At 35.0% G+C, this 21,317-nt stretch overlaps 1 protein-coding gene across 1 annotated transcript in view; it reads left to right on the top strand.

The window, feature by feature from the left end:
- Positions 1–21,317, top strand: part of LOC123565561 (probable E3 ubiquitin-protein ligase HERC1) — a 182,289-nt gene that overhangs the window by 31,234 nt on the left and 129,738 nt on the right. Inside the window, exons 17-23 of the mRNA XM_053550306.1 lie at positions 14,971–15,150; positions 15,198–15,229; positions 15,661–15,864; positions 16,977–17,094; positions 19,073–19,313; positions 20,391–20,614; positions 20,957–21,051. Coding sequence (XP_053406281.1) covers positions 14,971–15,150; positions 15,198–15,229; positions 15,661–15,864; positions 16,977–17,094; positions 19,073–19,313; positions 20,391–20,614; positions 20,957–21,051 — 1,094 coding nt within the window. The remainder of the gene's footprint in view (positions 1–14,970; positions 15,151–15,197; positions 15,230–15,660; positions 15,865–16,976; positions 17,095–19,072; positions 19,314–20,390; positions 20,615–20,956; positions 21,052–21,317) is intronic.

Raw genomic sequence — 21,317 nt, 5'->3', positions numbered from 1 at the left:
CACCCTTTATGAGATCATTTATGGTTTTATTTGTAAAACTTCCAAAATATCTTAAAAACAATAATCTTGGATTCATGACAAATCGATCCAATCGTAGGTTCCGGGGTTATTTTTTATTATTACCCCCCTGATTGTAATCAAAATGGATTTTTTCAAAAGTACTTATAGGACTTTTTGAAATTTTTTTATTGTTATTACTTGGACGAGACAATGGGTAATAATATGGACGTTTTATGTAAAATTACCTACCTTTTTTTCAAATTAAAAATGGGTAATCTCCATAACTAATGAAATTTTGATCTAAATTTCTTTATGAACAGATTTATTGGCAGATCCTTCTTTTGTTCCTTACAATATTTTTTTTTTTAATTTATTTTTTTTTTTTACGTTACTTAAATAGTTTTTTTAAATAACTTTTTTTTTTTGGGCCCGTAGGGAATAACCGAGACCACTTTTCTGTGGTACAATGGATGGTACCCCAATTTTTGGTGATTTTGCAATCTTAAAGTAAAAATTTTTTTTTTTCTTTTTGGTTAAATTTTTCCCTTGTTGTTCCTGTCCTTTGGACTTTGTTTTTTTTATGAGGCCTTCGCCCTCATGGCAATGATAACGGTGGCATATAGGGCCTTTCAGGCCCCTCTTGTTAAAAGTTTATTAATCCCCCCCCAAAAGTGGTTGGGGATTATGGAATGGTCACCCCCGTCTGTTGTCCGTCCCACTTTCATGTCCGCTCCATACCCCCAAAAACCCTTTAAGGTTTTTTCATAAAATTTGGGGTCAAATGACATCATCAAGACAATGGCGAACCCATGAGTCACCCTTTGCGGCCCAAAGGGTCAAGGTCCCCAAAAACAAGGTCAAAATTTTGAGCCTTCCTTTTTTGTGCCGCTTTTTCTCCTAAACCCTTGAAGGAAATTTTTTAAAAATATGGCAAATGATCCCTCTAAAGACGATTTCAGAATCCAGAGTCATTTGCCGGAAAAGGTCAAGGTCACAATTTTGGGTAAAAAGGTTGGCCTTCCTTTTTGTGTTGCTCTATATCCCCAAAACCCCCTTAAAGGATTTTCATCAAACTTGGGTCAAATGATCATCATAAAGGGCGTTGCAGAACTTATGAGTCACCCATCCGGCTAAGTAAAGGCCAACTGAGGGTAAAAGGTTTGAGCCTCCTTTTGTGTCTGCTCTGTATCCCCAAATTTCCCCTTTGAAGGATTTTATGAAACTTGGTCAAATGATCACCTCTCAAGGTGAGTGCAAAACTCTGAGTGGGTCATCCCGGTAAGGGTCAAGGCAAAACTAAGGTCAGGGTTTAGCCTTCGATTTCGGCCCCGCTCTATATCCCCAAAACCTCTAAAGGAATTTGATAAAATTTGGGGTTAAAGTTTCACCTCATAAAAAAGATGTGCGGACAATGAGTCAGCCAGCCGGTCAAGGTAAAGGTCACAACTTGGGGTAAAAGGTTTTGGGCCCTTTCCTTTTTTGTGTCCCTCTGATCTCCAAAACCCCCCTTGAAGGTTTTTCATAAAAAACTTAGGTCAAATGATCCCCTCATCAAAACTCAGGGTCACCATGTCAACTCAGGTAAAGGTCAAAACCAAAGGTAAAGGTTTTTGGTTTTTTCCCCCAAAACCCCCTTAAAAGGTTTTTCATGCTTGGTAAAATGATCCTCATAAAGTGTTGTGCAAATTTCATGAGTCAGCCATGTCAGTTCAAATCAAGGTACAGCAAAAGGGTCAAGGTTTTCCCCTTTACTTCCAAGCAGTGGGGGGAGTTTTACTGTCTTTCGATGCCTTTTTATGAAAAAAGAGGCAGAAAACCAAAGCATTGTTCCGGGGTTATATACAGTACTTATTTGTTCTCCTAAGTAATTGAATTCTCTGATGAATCAGAGGGAACAAAGATAAACCTCAGATATATTGTTTGCTAATGAAACCAAATTTTGCCTAAAATGGGGGTTCAATTCAACCTCTCTAGTTATTGCATCCTACTGAGCACAATTTTAGTTTGGTTTTATGGCTTTTTAACATTTTTTGTAGCTTTTTTTTCCTTTAAACCCAAATGTTTGGGTAAAATTTTAGAATGGGCAAATGGTCAGTCTCCTTTGTCTTTTGTCCACATGCAATTTCATCTAGAAATACTTATTGGAATTCACAAGCTTTGGTCTCTAGCATTTTTGCGGGGGCCCTTCCAATTTTTTTCAAATGATCTAATGGCTTTTAGAAAAAAATAGAAAAAACTTTAAATTTTAAAATTTTTTAAACAATTTCCTAAACATTGATGGATTTCATAAAACTTGGTTTATGGTATCATTATTAGGTTTCTTTCCAAATTTCTTTTAAAAGGGGACATTTGTCCGATTTTAGGAGCTGTTAGAGCTTGAAGTTGAAACACAACTTCTCATACACTGTTTAATGGATCCTTATTAAGCTTGGTCAGTAGATCATAGTTTCTCTCAACAAAATTTGTTCTTTTGACGAAGGTGCCATGCCTTGGACTTTTAAAAATCCAACTCATTTAAAGTTAAGCTTTACTGTGTTTTACTTTTTTTTAAAAACCCATTAAACCATTCCATAAAACTATGATTTTCAGTTTTCTGTGAGGGAAAGGGAAAAATTGACAAAATTTTACCAGTGTTGGAGTAGAAAAAGTTTTGTTTTTTTTTGTATAAATTTTAAAAGAATAAATTTTGCATAATTTTAGAAAAAATGGGGATGAGACTGAGCAGTGGTGGAAAAGATGTTTAAATTCAAAATGAAACTTCTTGGTGTATGACATGTATGTAGGGAACCTTTTGGGGGGAAAAGCGGGGTTTTACAGCTGGTTGTGGTGTACAGACGACATTTCATTCTCACTGGTTTTAGCAAAAAAACAGCTGAAAGTTTTGGGGAAAGGGGAAACAAAAAAAAAAAAAAAAGACAAGTGAGATGATTTTCTTTGAAACATGTATCACCCAGAATTATGAAGAAAGAATTTTCATCAGTGATCAAGATCTCATTCTCTTATCCGGATACACTGCAAGGTTTGCTTAATCTTTTTTGACACTGCAAGGTTTGCTTAATCCTTTTTTGACACTGCAAGGTTTGCTTAATCTTTTTTGACACTGCAAGGTTTGCTTAATCCTTTTTGACACTGCAAGGTTTGTTTAATCCTTTTGACACTCCCGGGGTTTTTGCTAAACCTTTTTGACACTGCAAGGTTTGTTATCCTTTTGACACGCAAGGTTTGCTTAATCCTTTTTGACACTGCAAGGTTTGCTTAATCTTTTTTGACACTGCAAGGTTTTGCTAAATCCTTTTTGACACTGCAAGGTTTGCTTAATCCTTTTTGACACTGCAAGGTTTGCTTAATCCTTTTTGACACTGCAAGGTTTGCTTAATCCTTTTTGACACTGCAAGGTTTTGCTTAATCCTTTTTGACACTGCAAGGTTTGCTTAATCCTTTTTGACACCGCAAGGTTTGCTTAATCCTTTTTGACACCGCAAGGTTGTTAATCCTTTTGACACCGAAGGTTTGTTTAAAACCCTTTTTGACACTGAAAAGGTTTTGCTTAATTTTTTTGACACGCAACTTTGGTAATCATTTTTGACCTGCAAGTTTTTTTTAATCCTTTTTTGACATGCAAGGTTTTGTTAACCCTTTTTTGAACTGCAAGGTTTTGTTAATCCTTTTTGACACTGAAAGGTTTGTTAATTTCCTTTTTGCCCGCAAGGTTTTTCCTTAATCCTTTGGGACTGAAAGGTTTTGTTTAATCCTTTTTGACACTGAAAGGTTTGCAAAACCCCTTTTTATGCCCCCGGATTACTGTCGGGAGGATATAGTGTTGTCCTGTTGCCCGTTTGTTCGTTCGTCCTCCTTCGGGTTAACCAAATGGGACCGTTTTCTAGCATCAATACCCTTTTGATTGCTTGAACTTGCTGTTTGCCCATTCCTTTTTCGACATCACCGCCCGTTTACTTGGCCTTCTTGAAACCTCGTTTTGCCTTTTTTTGATCGAAAAGGGATGAACGGGGGACCAAGGTTTTTAACTTTTTTTTTTTTTTTTTTTTTTTTTTTTTTTTTAAAATTTTTTTTTTTTTTTTTTTTTTTTTTTTTTGACACGCAAGGTTTTGCTTTTAAAATCTTTTTTGGCATGCAATGTTTTGCTTAATCCTTTTTTGACACTGCAAGGTTTTGCTTAATCCTTTTTGACACTGCAAGAATTGCTTAATCCTTTTTTGACACTGAAAGGGTTTTTGCTAATCCTTTTTTGAACTGCAAATTTGTTAACCTTTTTGACACTGCGGTTTTGTTTAAAACCCTTTTTTTTGACACTGCAAGGTTTTGCTAAATCCTTTTTGACACTGCAAAGTTTGCTTAATCCTTTTTGACACTGCAAGGTTTTGCTTAATCCTTTTTGACACTGCAAGGTTTGCTTAATCCTTTTTGACACTGCAAGGTTTGCTTAATCCTTTTTGACACTGCAAGGTTTTGCTAAATCCTTTTTTGACACTGCAAGATTTGCTAAATCCTTTTTTGCACGCAAGATTTCTTAACCTTTTTGACTGCAAGTTGTTAACCCTTTTTGACACTGCAAGATTACTAAATTTTTTTTTGACACTGCGTTTTGCAAACCCTTTTTTGACACTGAATTTTTTGCAAATTCTTTTTGAAATTTTTAGAATGTTTAATGTCATAGATGTTTTGGTAAGTCAGGTACTCTAGAAAAGATAATTTTCATATTTTTGTGTCCTCCAAAAAACCTTTTTGTCTTACTATAATTTCTCATGCAGTGCATTCGCGATGTCGAATTGAAATTTAAAAAAAATATAGATACTACAAAAGTTGTTGTGGTCCGGCTGCTTTTCGTCATTTCTATGTACAAAGCCCGGGGTTTTTAACAAAAAAGCTTTTAAAACGAAAAAATCGCTCCTACGAAGATTTTTATGCTCTAAAGTGTTTTAACATGTTTTAGTTGCGTTTTTACAAATACCTGTATTGTCTAAGTTTTCACCCTTCCAAAAGGGGGCGGGAAAAAAAACTTTGAGTGCAAGTGTCACTATCATTTGCGGGGCGTAAATAGAAAAATTAATGGTGAAAACGTAGTTTTAAATTTTCGAAAAACAAAGTAACTAGACGAAATTTGGGGTTTAATTTTTTTCCCCTTTAAAACTATTAGATCGGATGGCATACCAGTCACATTGTTCATATTATATCTCAAACAGTCACGCAAAAAGAAATTTAAGCCCTGACGTTGTATATTTCGTTTTTTATTCAGAACTATTCTTTAAAGGGGTAGCTGAGGTATTGGTATAAAATTGAATTTTTGTTCACGTGCAAATGTATTCTTATATGTTTAGTCAGTGAAAAAAAAGAAAAAAAAGTATTTTTAGATTAGATACCTTTCGAAAAAGATTTGTAGAAACCCAGATGTTCAAAAAAAATTTGGTAAAAAATGTACTCCAATCGAAAATACTGTTTAAATACTTCCAGTTCGATTTGTAATATTAAGGTACTTTTAATGAAATTTCCTATATCCTCAACGAAAATGCGATTTTACGAAAAAAAAACCGGTCCCTTAGCTTTTTTTTGGTCGTGTTTTTATGTATATTTACAGTTGGACTCTTTTTTTTAGATTTACTTTACTGTTTTTTAGCTCACCGTCAATAGTGAAAAGGTGATTTTTTGGATCACCCTTATCCGTCGTCCGTCCGTCCGCAAAATTTTTTTGTCTGCACGATAGGGTTTTTTATGATTTTTTTTAAACCCAAATTTGCACACAAATTGTTCACCAAAAGATCTGGGTTTCCCTTTTCTTAAACTGGCCAATCCATTAGGGGTTTCCCAGGTTAGGGCCCGAAAGGGCCAAAACAGTTTTTTGACCTTTTCTGCAAAATAGCAGCTTTATTTATGATTTGATTTTTCCCAAAACGGGCACAAACTTGTATCACCATAAGATCTGGTTCCTTTCTTGAACGGGCCCAGTTTCCCTTTTATGGGTTAGAGTTGGCCCCCTAAAAGGGCCAAAATTGCTTTTTTGCCCTTGTCTGCAATAGAGCTTCATTTATGTTTTATTTTAACCAACTTGCACAAACTTGATCCCATAAATCTGGTTCCTTTTTTTAAATGGCCAGTTTCCCATTAGGGGGTTCCAGATTTTGGGCCCCCTAAAAACCAAAATTGTTTTTGACCTTGTCTGCACAATAGCAACTTCATTTTATTTGATTTTAAAAAAACTTGCACCAACTTGTATCACCCAAGATCTTGGTTCCCTTTCTTGAACGGGCCCAAATTTTCCATCATGGGTTCGGGTTATGGCCCAAAATTTCCCAAAAATTGGCTATTTTGGCTTTTGCAGCCATATAGAACTTCTTTTTAGGGGGTTTTTTTTTTACAAATTTCCCAAAATATTTCAAAACAAAAAATCTTGGTTTCCCAGGGACAAATCAATCCAACGTAGGTTTTTTTTTATATCTGATTTACCTCCCCTTTGTAGTCAAAAAAGGGATTTATATCAGTAATTCTTATGGATTTTTTTGAAATTTCATTTTTGTCATTAGTTGGACTGACCCAATGGGGGTAAAACTAGATGTTTTTATGTCAAATTACCCCCCCCTTTATTTCAATTAAAAGGGGTAATTCCAAACTAATAAAGATTGATCTGAAATTTCATTTATGTCAACAGATTTATTTGGCGCCCTTCTTTTTTTCACTTCACAGTTTTTTTTTTAATTATTTCCCCTTTTGTTATTTAAAAATATTTATTTTTGTACTTTTTATTATTGGCTGTAGGGAAAAACCGGACACTTTTGGTCAACGGAGGGTACCCCAATTTTTTAGGGTATTTTGACTTTTCGTACCTTGTAAGAATTTTTTTTTCTTTTTGGTTAAAATTTTTTCCCTTTGTTGTTCCTGTTTTTGGACTTGTATTTTTTTCTGAGGCCTTTTTGTCCTAAAGTGCAATGATAACAGGGAGCGATTGGGCCTATGGCCTCTTGTTTTTTCTCAGTCTGGACACATTTGTGTGATGATGAGCCTTACTAGACACTTTGAGATTTGGTTGGCTCCATCCTTATGCATCAAATATGCTGTTTCTGAGTAGCTGGGAATATAAGTCATAGTCAAAATAAAAAATTTATACACATATTCAGTATTTTAAAGTTAACAGGGATGAATGTCGGGGAGTCATATATAAACGAATGAATGCCAGTAAATTAAAAGTCATACATGAATGAATGTCAGTAGCTCTAACATGGACAAAAACTGGTAAATTATTTACGGATGAATGTCAGTATGTGATACTTATATGAATGCCAGTAAGTTATATAAAGATGAATGTCAGTAAATCAAACATGAATGAATGTCACTAAGTAGAACATGGATGAAATTTGGCAAGTCATACATGAATGGATGCCAGTAAGTCATACATTAATGAATGTCAGTAAGTCGTACATTAATGAATGTCAGTAAGTCATACATTCATGAATGTCAGTAACTCACATACATGAATGAATATCTGCAAGTAGTACATAGACAAATGTCTGTAAGTTTAAATTGGATAATGTCATGTCATGAAAATTTTTGGGGATGCACTCAGTAAGTGATGGATGAAAGTCATGTTAAAAAAAATGTTAAAATCATATAAGTGTTGACTTATCTTTTTGTCAGGAGTTTTTCATGAACTGACACAGCAAGTCATACTTTAAAAAAAGATGCCTTTTTATCAGGTTTGGCATGGTAACAGCTGAAGGCATAGCTCAGGGTTGCTATTCCTTTTCCAAGGTCAAAAATTTTCATTTTGACCAGGGAACATTTTTTCATAAATGTCATTTAAAAATTAATTATGGTTTTGCTAGTTTTCGGATATTTGTTCGTTTATCTGTATATAGAAATTTTGTTCTAAAAATTAATACTTTTCAGTCATGACAGCAAATTTTTTTTCGGGTGTAGGGAAGTGTACCAGCTGAACTGATCGATGAAAAAGAAACATTTCAACACAAGCGATCTGAGGGGAAACCCTTTTCCCACCCACATGTGACCTGATATGGGGAAAAGTCAAAAAGGAGAGATTAGAATAGATACAAATAAAAAGACTGTGGGGAATTTACGCTTTTTTTTTTTTTAAAAAAAGAAAAAGGATGTAAAAAAAGGAAATTTGAAAAGTTATTGGAAAATATGGGAAAAAGTCGAAAATTGGAAGGACAATTATTCATCTGGGCCCTTAGTTTTCAAAATGGTGGTTTTTTAGGTATAGATGGAAATTTCGCCCTGATTTTCATCTTGCTCCTCTGAGAAAATTACATTTTATTTCATTTAGAAAATGAATCATAATTTTCGCAGTTATAAAGGAAACAGTACAACAGTAGGTACATTACTTCTTGTTGTTGCACCGCCTAACCTTAACTCAGATATTTTGATTGATACCCCCTTTTTCATAAATAAAACACAAAAAATCAAAGCTTTTGGTAAAAATTCTGTGTATCCTCTGGTTTGTAGAAGAAGGAGCGACGTGAAAACGTAAGCAGTAAAACTGGGGCATATGAAAGTGAATGTGTGACTGTCGGGAGAAGCTGTTCTGATTCTGCGTTAGACCCTTTTGGCAAGTAGTAGGAAACCTTTAATTGTTGGGCGAATTTCCTGGGTTTTTTTCCAACCAGATTTTTCCCTTGGGGGGTAAGAATTTAAATTTATGGGTATCAAAAAGAAAAAAGAATTTTAGACATATGTTTTAATTTTGATATTATAGAAACAATAAAAATAAGTCCTATACTTTTTAAAGATTTCATTGGTGTAGAGGATTGTTTCTCAAACTGTGCTCTTTTATGTGTTGCATTGGGTTCTTTTTCAAAGATGTTGAATATTAATAGCTTCATTTATTTCGTAACATCACATCCATCTGCAGAAGAATGGAATCTACCCAAAAAAAAAATCAAAGGTAAACTGTTGTGAATGTGTTATTTTTATGAATAGTTTTTTTATAATGTATTTTTTTAACAGTTTGGATAAAATGAGTTTGTTTGTTTTTTACTGTTTTATGATAGTGTGAGATTTTGAACAGTTTATGATTATGTTTTGCATATTTAAGTTCAACTTAGGTGATTCACAGATTTTCATTTTGGTGAGTTAGCAAGAATTTAGAAGTACTGAATGAAACAAATTACAGAAAGAAATAAAAAACTCCAAGTTGGGGCAAGAAAAAATTTGGGTACCCTAAATTTTTTTACTTTAAATGTTTCTTTTTTCCAAATTACCGAAACAAACAGATCGCACCCAAGTGTGCTGAATTGTTTCAAATCATACTAAATTTTGCTGAATTATGCTGAATTATATTGACTAAAGCTGAATTACGTGAAAAGTGTTAGATGCGACTCAAACCAGACCTGCGAATGGGGCTACTATTTTCATTGACATCAGCTTTCAATGTTTATCATTTCAACAGTTACATTTTACAGGCAGCAATCGACACAAAACAGCCAGCTGAAAGTCAAGGTTTCTTGCTGCACATAAAAGGGAGCCACCAGACCTTCGCTTATCTTGGGGCAATGATGTGACCTTGACCTCCGAAGGGGAAAAGCCACACCAAATTTTTAAACAAAGGTAACCTTACTAGAAATTAACTACTGTCCTAGGACAAGTGACAATGACTGTATGAAAGATTGGGCTATTACTTTTTTGTGGGGGTGGAGATTGGGGTGGAGTTGTTAAGAACGTTTCAAACCCTTGTCCTTACCAGGAGGTTGAAAACCCGACTAGTGCGGGCATTGAGGAAGTTGGTATCTTCTGCTTGGTAATTCGGGGTTTTTCATGAAATTTAAGGGGGGAACAAGAATTACTTCCTTGATTCAGCTGTAAAATAACCATTAATCTAAAAATTTTTTTATGAAACATTGTCCTCCCCCTCAGTTTTTTGGGGAAAGGGGTCATAAATTTTTAGAGAAAAAGTTTGTCCCGGTATGGGAAACCGGAAAAAAATGGGTTTTGATTAATGCCTCTTTTCATAAAATGGGGGGGTTAAAGTGATGTTGTGGTGCTCCTCAAAAGGAGAAGCATAATTATATTTTGCTGCTTTGTCTGTCCTCCTGTCCATCTGTCCCACAATTCTTGCTCTGAGTATTCCTCAGCAGTTACTGGCTGGAATTCAGCAAAACTAAATAGGAAGGTTACTCACAGATGCGAGTCGATTATCTTCTTTTTTCAGTTGAGTCATTTTAGTAGTTTTTGCCCTTTTGATTTTTATCCCCCCGCCAAAGGCAAGGGGGAAAATTAAATGCTCCCGTCCATGCGTGCGGGGCGTGCGGCGTCCGCAACGTCTTTTCCGGGGCATAACCAAAAATTTCTGGGGGTTTTTTTTCAAACTTATACATGATAGAAACCCTTGGGGGGAAGTGCAGTGTGCAAAAACAATAACTCACCTTGCCCATTTAGCTCACCCGAGCAATGCTCAGGTGAGTTTTTTTTGATCGCTGGGTGTCCGGCGTCCGTGCTGTCGCCGTGTCTGTCAACATTTGCTTGTGTTTGCGTAGAGGCTGTATTTTTCAATTAATTTCATGAAATTGGGCAGAATGATAACCCCGATGAAAACTAGGCCCAGTTTGAAAATGGGTTTTTTCCCCTTTTTTGGGGCAAAAAACTAGGTCAAACTAGGGTCAAATCAAGAAAAAAAACCTTGGGGATGCTAGAGGGTGTATTTTTCTTTAAAACTTCTGAAAATTTTGCCGATGTAACTTTTTATGAAATCTAGGCCAGTTCGAAAAAGGGTCTTGGGGGCAAAAAATAGTCATAGGTCAAAACAAAGAAAAACCCTTTGTATGCATAGAGGGGGTTTTTTTCAATTAATCATCTGAATATTGGTCGAATGAAACCTTGATGAATTCAAGCCCAGTTTGAAAATGGGTCATCTCGGGTCAAAAAACAGGTCACTAGGGCAAATCAAAGAAAAACCTTGTGTATGCGAAGAGGCGTATTTTTCAATTGACTTCTGAAATTTTTGGGCAGAAAGATTGCCTTATGAAATCTAGGGAGAGTTCGAAAATGGGTCATTTTGGTCAAAAATAGGTCCAGGGCAAAAAAAAAAAAAACTTGTGTATGCAATTGAGGCGGTATTTTTCAAATTTACTCATGAATTTTGGGCAGAATGATTTCCTTGATGAAATCTAGGCGAGTTTGAAAAAGGGTCATTGGGTCAAAAAATAGGTCACAGGGCATTTCACGTAAAAACTTGTGTATGCGAAAAGGGTGTATTTTTCAATTTATCTTCATGATTTTTTTCAAATGATTACCTTGATGAAATTTAACAAAGTTTAAAAATGGGGCATCGGGGTCAAAAACTAGGACACTAGGGCAAATCAAAAAAAAACCTTTTGTATGCAATAGAGGCGGTATTTTTTAAAATGATCTTTTCATGAAATTTAGCCAGAATGATAACTTTTATGAAAACTAGGCCAGTTCGAAAATGGGTCATCTCGGGGCAAAAAATAGGGGTTTTATAAAACAAAGAAAAACCTTTTGTATTTCATGAGGCTGTATTTTTCATTTAATCTTTATGAAATTTTGCCAGGTGATAACTTGATGAAATTAGGCCAGTTCGAAATGGGTCATCGGGGGCAAAAATATTCACTAGGGCAAATCAAAGAAAAACCTTTTGTTGCGATAGAGGGGTATTTTTCAATTAATCTTTAGAAAATTGGTCAGAAGATACCTTGATGAATTCTAGCCGGGTTCGAAAAAGGGTCATCTCGGGTCAAAAACTAGGTCACTAGGTTTAAATCAAAAAAAAACCGTGTATGCGATAGAGGCTTATTTTTCAAAAGATCTTTATGAATTTTGGTCAAATATTGCCTTGATGAAATCTGGGAGAGTTCGAAAATGGTTCTTGGGCAAAAACTAGGTCACTAGGGCAAATCAAAAAAAAACCTTTTGTATGCTAGGGGGTATTTTTTAATTACTTCATGATTTTGGTCGAATGATTACCCTTTATGAAAACTAGGCAAGTTCAAAAAATTTTTTTGGGTATCTGGGTCAAAAACTAGGGTTACAAGGTCATTTCACGAAAAACCTTGTGTATGGATGAGGCGTATTTTTCAATGATCTTCATGAATTTTGGTCAGAAAGTTACCTTGATAAAAATCTAGGGCCCATTCGAAAATGGGGCAGAAAGAAAAACCCTTTTGAGCAATGAGGGGGTATTTTTAACTGTCTTCTGAAATTTGCCAGAGTGATTACCTTGATAAAATCTAGGCCCAGTTCGAAAAAGGGTCATCTCGGGGCAAAACTAGGGCACTAGGTCAAAACAAAAAAAACATTGTGTATCAAAAAGGAGGGATTTTTCAAATTTATTTATGGAATTTTGGGCAAGGATTGCCTTTATGAAATTAGGTCGGTTTGAAAAATGGTTACGAGGTCAAAAACTGGTCATAGGGCAAGTTAAAGAAAAATCTTGTTATGCGATGAGAGGTTTTTTTTTAATTGATTTTTATGAAAATTTTGGTCAGGTTTATTGCCTTAATGAAAACTAGGTCGAATTTGAAAATGGGTCATTGAGGTCAAAACTAGGTCTTGGTCAACAAAGAAAAACTTTTTTTTTAGGGGATAGGGCTGTATTTTTCATTTTTTCAGAATTTTGGTCAGAATGATTGCCTTTATAAAATCTAGGCGATTTGAACATGGGTATTAGGGTCAAAAAAATAGGTCAAACTAAGAAAAAAGCTTGTTTTTGGAAGGACCAATTTTTTGGTCCAATCTTAAGAAAATTTGGGCGAAAAATTTGTTTCCATAAATCACTAGGGCAAACTGTTTTACACGTTTTGGAGTGAGCGACCTAGGCCTCTTGGCCCCTTGTTTGTTTTTTTCCCCTTTATCTTTTTTTTTAAAAAAAAATTTTCCGGAGCTAACTCCAAAAGTATGGAGGGATTTTCTTCAGACTTTTTACACTGATTGACACTTTTGGGGGAATGCTGTGTGCAAAAACAATAAATCTACCTTGCCCATTTTTTTTGGTTTTTTCCCTTTTTTTATTTTCTTAAAAAATTTTTGTCCGGAGCATAACTCCAAAATCTTGAGGGGTTTTTTTCAAACTTCTACCTGATAGAAACTTGGGGGGGAAAATGCAGTGTGCGAACAATAAATCTACCTTGCTATTTTTTTAGTTTTCCCTTTATCTATTTTTTTTTAAAAAAAATGTCCGGAGCATTTTTTCTTATGCTAGAGGATTTTAATAAATTGCACAATGTTCACCCCCCACGAGACAGAAAGTCTGCGCAAGATCCGGTCCCTAGGTCTAAGGGCAAGGGCACACTGGAGGGCAAAGGTCGATCAAAATTTCATTTCCCAAGCATTTCTTTTCATGCATGGAGAAATTTTTATTAATTGGGACTTATACACCTCGAGACGAAGTGTCATGCGCAGTTCCTTCTTTTGAATTACCTCCTTTGGTTTCTTAAAATGCTTTTTTGTAACTTTTTCATTACTAGTGTAGGGAAAAATCGAGACAACTTTTTGTAGACAAAATGCATGCTTTATCCAAATTTTTAGGGTATTTTTCCAAATTTTACCTGGTAAAGTTTTTTTTAATGAAGTAAGGGAAAAAAAAAAGACCACTTTTCTGTGGCAACAGGATGTTATTTTCCAAATTTTTCGTGTATTTAAGTATCTCACCCGGTAAGGAGTTTTTGTGGGCTTTTAAAAAAAAAAAGCTTCAATGTTGCTAAACAACCACAAAATTTAAAAATTCCCTTTGCAATACAGTGCTAGAGTAAAGAAATTTGCGTGACGGGGATTTTTTGTGAATTTTGGGACTCGTGTTCCCTGTTGCTTTCCCTTCCTTTTTTTTACAGTAGCCATATAGAAAAACATATAGTATCTGTTCATAAAAAATCAATAAAATTTTTCGTAAAACCACCCCAACCATGCTTATTTTTTCTTTTTCATCTTTAAAAAGCTGTGCGACCAAATAAATGGTTTTTTCAAAGCTTTCCCAAAACATACTTTAGACACTAACTTTCCAGGAAATTTAGCCTTCAATTAAATTTTTGCCCCGGGGGGGGGAGACCAGGGAACATGGGTTTGTTTAACATTATTGTAAAACCCCCTTTCGATCTAGGTATTCCTCACAACCATGGCAACCACTGGCTAAATTATATATTTGGCAAACTAGAAAGCTTTTCTTTCAAAGGAGACATGTACATTTCTCCCCTGTTTTGGTTGGATATTTTTTTTTTTAAGTAATTGCCCTTTTATTATTCAAAATATTTTTTAGTCCATTTTTATCTGGGTATTCCTCAACAACCACTTGCTGGAATTCAGCAAAACTTCATCACATAATGTCTTCATATTTTGATTGGATGATTTTTCACCGAGTTATTGCTGTTTGATTATTAAAAATTAGTAGGCTATCCTTGCCCAAAGTATTTCTTAGCAATCTTTGGCTGGAATTCATTAAAAATTCATATGAAGCTTCACTCACAAAAAGAGATGGGCATATTATGTTCATGTTCTGTTTAAAGATTTTCCCATGAGTTATTGCCCTTTTATTATTCAACGTCAGTAAACTATTGCACCATCCTTGTCTGGAATATTTCTCAGCAACCCCAGGCTGATATTCAGCAAACTTCATAAGAAATTCTGCTCCCAGGAGGAGGTGCATAGATCTTTATCTTTGTTTTTCAACAAGTACTTACTGGGGTTCTAAGACCTTCTTTGGAAGCTTCACTACTTTCATGCATAAATACAAAAAACAAAACATACATTTTTATAGCACAAAAAATTTTAAAATTTTATTGCGCTTTCAATTTAAAAACACAAATATAAAAAATTTTCATACTATGAACTGGATTCTAGAACTTAGATTTAGAGATTTGGACATGTATAAACAGGCAATTATATATGGTTTAATGAATTAGATAAATGCAATGCTGTTCAGAATAGGAAGAAGGAATATTTATTTCTGGGATTTCATGACTAATCAAATTAACAGAAATGATTTGTTTTTTATTTCAGAAGGTACAAGTACAACAGCATCTCTACAGAAAGTGAAACAGACTCTCAGAAGACTGAGATGGCACCATGAGCACTCAGGGGATGTCACTCTTGGTAGAAAGAGAGGAAGGCAGCCTCCACACACCATCAGTGGAGATGTTTGTAGTTTCATTAAGGGAGACAACCTGAAGCACAGGAAAGGCAAGAAAGGGAAAAGTTTTTAATGCAAATATTTCCTCACTTTGTAGGAATATTTGAAATTGCAGATAACAGGCGATATGTAATCTCTAGTTTTAATCGTTTAGCTAAATTTTTTATTTTTCTGAAATGTATTTCATTAAAGGTATGCTTTTGTATAATCTTCCAAACATTTAACTTTATTAATGATCCCAGTTTCATAAAACTCTGTTTCGATAGGCTTAGAACTTTTGCAAGGATTTTAAGTTGTGAATAAAGTCAATGAACGGATTGGTTTCATAAGATAAATAAAATCTATCGGCATATTCTTTGAAAACTAAAAATGACACCTAGAAAACTAATGATAAACTCAGTTTGAGTTTGTTCATCATAGGTAATGAAATATACAACATTCCCTGATGTTTTCATTCTTTTTTTAGAAAATTATATGACATGTAGTTTAAAACAGATTATGGTTTGCTATATAATTTCAAATTTTTCTGAAGACAAATTATTAGTTGGCATATATTTCAGTCACGCCTGTATGCACTGAATCAGATCCGGGAATTGCTGATGGCCCACAAAGAGAAGAGCAGTGCAGATAGAAATTCCCCTGTACCTCAGACACTGTCAACACTGTTATGCTCAGCCCATCTCTGTCTGCTAGCTGGTTGTTTTAATCTTGGCCTTCTTGTTGGCTCACAGGGAGAAAAAACACCCAGGCTTGCTCACTACAAGGTATTAATCTAATAGATCTGTACCTGCATGGTTTACATTTGCTATTTGACTTACAAAAATTTATGCATCCTGAGGTTTAAAAATGTTTGATTTAAGAAGTGTTACTTTTAAATCAGCTTCCTGCAGTTACTCTTGCTCCAAGGTTGTGCTCAGAAATAACCAGTCAGATGCTGAGATCCTAAAATTTGTCTCATAACTCTGTTTATAACATGGGCTGTTTCACTGGATTGCATGAAAAAAATGTTATTGTTAAAAAGAAAAGAAAAATGAAAAGAAATATTAAACACATTTTTGTACACATTTATTTTTTGGACATTTTTTTTTTTTGTGTCAGGCCAAAATCGACAACCAGGTTATCAAAAGTTTTTTTAAAAATGGCCAAAAAGTGGTTTCAGAAAGTAAGCTTAAATCTTCAGCTGTTAAATATAAGAATGGTTCCTTTACAGACCACATTATGGTCCCAAAATCTGTCTCAGAAATACACCTGGTATGGCATTTTTTACCAAAGTTGGCAAGAGATGGATGACATTCATCAAGGAATTTTGAAATTATTTGGCATGAATGTTCCCCATAATGAGATGACATGTCATGCGCAAGACCCAGACCCTTAGCTCCAAGGTCAAGGTCACACTTAGAAGTCAAAGGTTAACATGGTCTGTTTTGTGTTTGGTCCATAACTTTGCCATTTTACAAAGGATTTGAAAATAATTTGACACAAATGTTAACCGTATTGAGAAGGTGTGTCACGCTTATGAGACGGGTCTCTCAGGTCAAGGTCACAAAATGATTCATACCTAAACTATTCTGGCATATTTTGCGCATACAACTGTAGCATTCTTTGGCACGCTTCTTGGGCATATGTCACTAATAGTGACAGCTCTTGTGTTTGAGTACTTTTAGCTCTTTGGCAAATTTAGGGTATTATTCTGGGAGCATGTAAGTTCTATGTGTATTTTTTTAATTTACGAAAAATTTAGTGTTGTAATTCGATATTGTCCAGATTTGTTTTGCTCTGTTACGGATTTTCCTTTGTTTTCTCTTAATTGGGGCCATTTTCACACAAAATCACATATACTCCTTTGTAATTAGAGTGTTGATTGATCTATATTTAGGCTGGAGTAATGACTGCTAGAGCAGAAACTCAGAGAGAGATACAGCTGGCAGCACATGATATATATGAGTCTCTGGTGCAAGGTCTTGTACATGCTCAAAAAGACAAAGACAATCAAGGTATGTTCAAAATAAACTTTGTTTTAATGCAACATGAATCTTAAAGACGCTGCAGTTTCTTGTATGAGAGATGGGTCAAAAATCTCCCAGTAATAGAATTTGTTCAAACTTTGTATATGAGCACAATTTCATGTTAGAAACAGAAAAATGCAAAAACAATCATCGGTCACCGTGCTTGTTTAGGAGTTATCTGCCCTTAAAACTGGATTTTTCTTCAAATTTGCATATTCAAAGGCAGATAACTCCTGAACAAGCAGGGTGACCTTCGATTTTTTATCATAATTCTGTTTCTTACACGACACTGTGTTCATATACAAAGTTTGAACAAATTCTATTACTGAGGAATTTTTACCCGAAACTGCCACAACTGTCCTTAAATTGATAAATTTGATAACACTGGTATATAAATTTGGTTAAGTTACGCTTGGTACTGCTAGAGAACAGGAGTGTTATGCCCTCTTAGTGTAGCTAGAATATATACTGATCTCAAAGCCCATCTCCTTAACCCCACGGTTCCAGTTCAGCCTTCAGATGCCAATAAATTGTACTGCACTCTAAAACCTGACTACTAGTCTGAATGAGAAAACGATTGTTGTCATTTCACCAAAACTAAGTGACAGTTTCAAAAACTTAAATGAATATGAGGAACACAACTTGCTTTTTGACTAAATTTCAGTATCCTCATCAGCAATTTTCCAATTGAACCTTATTACCTGAAAATTAACTACAGTTTTATTAGCTCGACTATTCGAAGAATAGTCTAGCTATTCTACTCACCCTGGCGTCGGCGTCGGCGTCGGCGTCACACCTTGGTTAAGTTTTTGCATGCAAGTACATACAGTCATCAATGAAAGGCATATAGCTTTGAAACTTATTTCTTCTTTTTCTAGGTCAATTACCAACCTCTCTGGGTCAAGTCCCATAACTCTGACATGTATTTTGAGCAAATTATGCCCCCTTTTGGACTTAGAAAATTTTGGTTAAAGTTTTACATGCAAGTTACTATCTCCAAAACTAATGCAGATATTGAATTGAAACTTCACATGTGTCTTCGGGGTTATAAAACTAGTTGATAGCAGCAAGTCCCATAACTCTGACTTTCATTTTGGCCAAATTATGCCCCCTTTTGGACTTAGAAAATTCTGGTTAAAGTTTTGCGTGCAAGTACATACAACTATTTCTAAAAGGCATATAGATTTGAAACTTATTTTTTCTTTTTCTACATCAATTACCAACCTCACTGGGTCAAGTCCCATAACTCTGACATGTTTTTTGAGCAAATTATGCCCTCTTTTAGACTTAGAAAATTTTGGTTAAAGTTTTACATGCAAGTTATTATCTCCAAAACTAATACAGATATTGATTTGAAACTTCACATGTGTCTTCGGGGTTATAAAACTAGTTGATAGGATCAAGTCCCATAACTCTGACCTTCATTTTGGCCAAATTATGCCCCCTTTTGGACTTAGCAAATTCTGGTTAAAGTTTTGCGTGCAAGTACATACAGCTATTACTAAAATGCATATAGATTTGAAACTTATTTTTTCTTTTTCTAGATCAATTACTAACCTCACTGGATCAAGTCCCATAACTCCGGCATGTATTTTGGGCAAATTATGCCCCCTTTTGGACTTTGAAAATTCTGGTTAAAGTTTTACATGCAAGTTTCTATCTCCAAAACTAATGCAGATATTGAATTGAAACTTCTCATGTGCCTTCGGGGTTATAAAACTAGTTGATAGCAGCAAGTCCCATAACTGATATGCATTTTGGTCAAATTATTCCCACTTTTGAACTTAAAACTCTTTTGATATTTAACTTTTTTGGGTAATATTTTCCTGCTTCTGGGTCAATATTTCGAATAGTCGAGCTTGGCTGTCTTACGGACAGCTCTTGTTTTAGCTGCATTAAATTCCACACTTACAAACTCTGCAAAGCAATATTTGAATAAAAGAGTGTCGCTTATTCTAAAATTCAGGTAACAGACAGAGGTTATTACTCTGCACAATATTTTCACTGAGTATGAGTTACAAGTCGGTAGATATCTCCCTTCTGGTGGCCTGTGGACTGTTACCTACACTGTATGAGATGGCTAGTTTGGCAGCACCCATTCAGGGTCTGGTACAGCCAGTGAGAGGGAGGCTAGGACAGGCTCAGCTTAACACAGTACTGAGAGTTGCCAGCTATAGACTGATACAGATAATATCCCTTACAACTAGGTAAGTACTCGACCCATATTCTTCCAAGTTTTAAGTCTGAAACTTACACTTAAGAACAGCAAGTATTCAACTGCTATCACTTTTTAATGACAAATTGAAACAAATGAAATTTGGCTGAGACATTTTTTGCTATAGAATTTAGTTTTCTGCAAAGATGCATTAAAATCTGTGCTAATTTAGTCCAAGTCATAATTTCAGTCTTAAAACTTTGATAAATACAGGCCCTGGTTTCTGTGTCATTGATAGTATTAAGGCAGGTATAATTTAATTGTGAGATTATCATCCAAAGTTCCTAAAATTAAAGGAGGCTGGGGCTGGGATGGGGATGGTGGGATGGTGTTGGGGGAGGGAGGGGCTGGGGCTGGGATGGGGATGGAGGGATGGTGTTGGGGAGTTTATTGTCATTTCTGATAATTGGGTCGGTATGAAAAGGAACAAAATGAAGAGTCGAAGTTTACAAAATAGAAATATACAATAGTTTGTATCAGGTAACTTTAGTTAATGGATAATAAGAAAACTTTGTTATTGATATAAATAAGATTTAAACAACAGTCCTTAAAAAAATAAATTTTGTTTTAGAAAATGAAAATGGTCAGGTAGCATGTAAGATAGAGGGAGAGGGGAGATGATAATTGAGTAGTTAAATTTATCATCTAATCATATATTTAGCATCACATCAGAATTGATTGTTGCAGTCTTTTGTGAAAGTATCATATCACCCCTTGCAAAATATGAAAAATAATATCACATGCACAGAAAACTAAAATAGCGCTGTTATGCATTTGAAATTAAAATTATGGGTAATATCACATGCGCAGGAAAAGAAAGTAACAAATTTGCGCATGAGATATTAAATCACTAGGGAATATGATATATTATTCAAGTTAAACTAATGGGAAATTTACATTGGGCATTTATGCGAGGTATAATAAAAAAAGTTATTGGCTTAGTACCAACATTATGCATTTATATCCTCTTCATAATTATTACGCTGTTTCTAAAGTTTTACAAAATCTTTGCTTCTGACATGCTGTGTATGTTTTAATATATAATGATTTCTTTATATTTTCACACTAGTTTACACAGTGGACAGTTGAGTACAGGCGTACTCCAGTCTGTACTAGATATACTGTGGTCACAGATCCAGAAGCACCTTGACAACCATTGTTACCATAGTAACGCTATGACCGTCTTCCTGGTGTTTACATGTAGAGTTATCTCCTCGGGAAGAATGAGAAATCTTGCAGCAACTAAGAAGTGGACAGATATGCTTATTTCTATAGTCAGAGAGTCAAAACAAGGTAGCCATTATGATAAATGTATATAGTTGCAGTGAATAGCATCTGTAAATGTTGGTCCAGTCTATTCAGTATTGCATCAGCATGCTTATAATATGACAAGTTGGTGCAAAATTGCTGCTGAAGACATAATTCCATGCAAGTGGGATAGTTTAACTCATATTTATCTCAAGCACCTTTGGGGTTCTTCCTCCAGTATGAAAAGCTGGAAAGTCACTGTATGACCAGTAATTGTGTCTCAGTGACATTAAACCCAACAAAAACAAAGAAGTGTCTTAATATTACAACAAAGTTGAAATTATTCACTGTTAAGAATATGTTTAATTGTCACTTCATATTGGACAGGTCAGAGTCTGAGGACAAAGCTTGCAGCCATACATATATTGGAATGTATTCTACCAGCATGTAATATTGGAACTGATGCTGAATTCTTAAAACTGGTAAGATTTTAGTCTTTGGAAATGGGCATGTCATTTGCAGCATTTTATCCACAATATAGTTTTGCCCTTGTCCGTCTTGTCGTCCGTCTGCAGCCATATCTAGGAAATGGTTTGGAATATTTAAGTAAAACTTCATATACATGTTCACCACTATAGGGAAATGCGGCCCGTGTGACCTTATACCTTATATTCACTGAATATTGTGGAACATTTTCTTTAAATTCCAAGTGGGAAGTATAACCTTCTTCAAGGGAAAATTTAAAAGT

Source organism: Mercenaria mercenaria, chromosome 8 (assembly GCF_021730395.1).
Source record: "Mercenaria mercenaria strain notata chromosome 8, MADL_Memer_1, whole genome shotgun sequence".
In the NCBI taxonomy this organism is placed as follows: Eukaryota; Metazoa; Mollusca; class Bivalvia; order Venerida; family Veneridae; genus Mercenaria; species Mercenaria mercenaria.
Note: the sequence above shows the minus strand (reverse complement) of the source record. Positions and strands in the feature narration are given on the sequence as shown.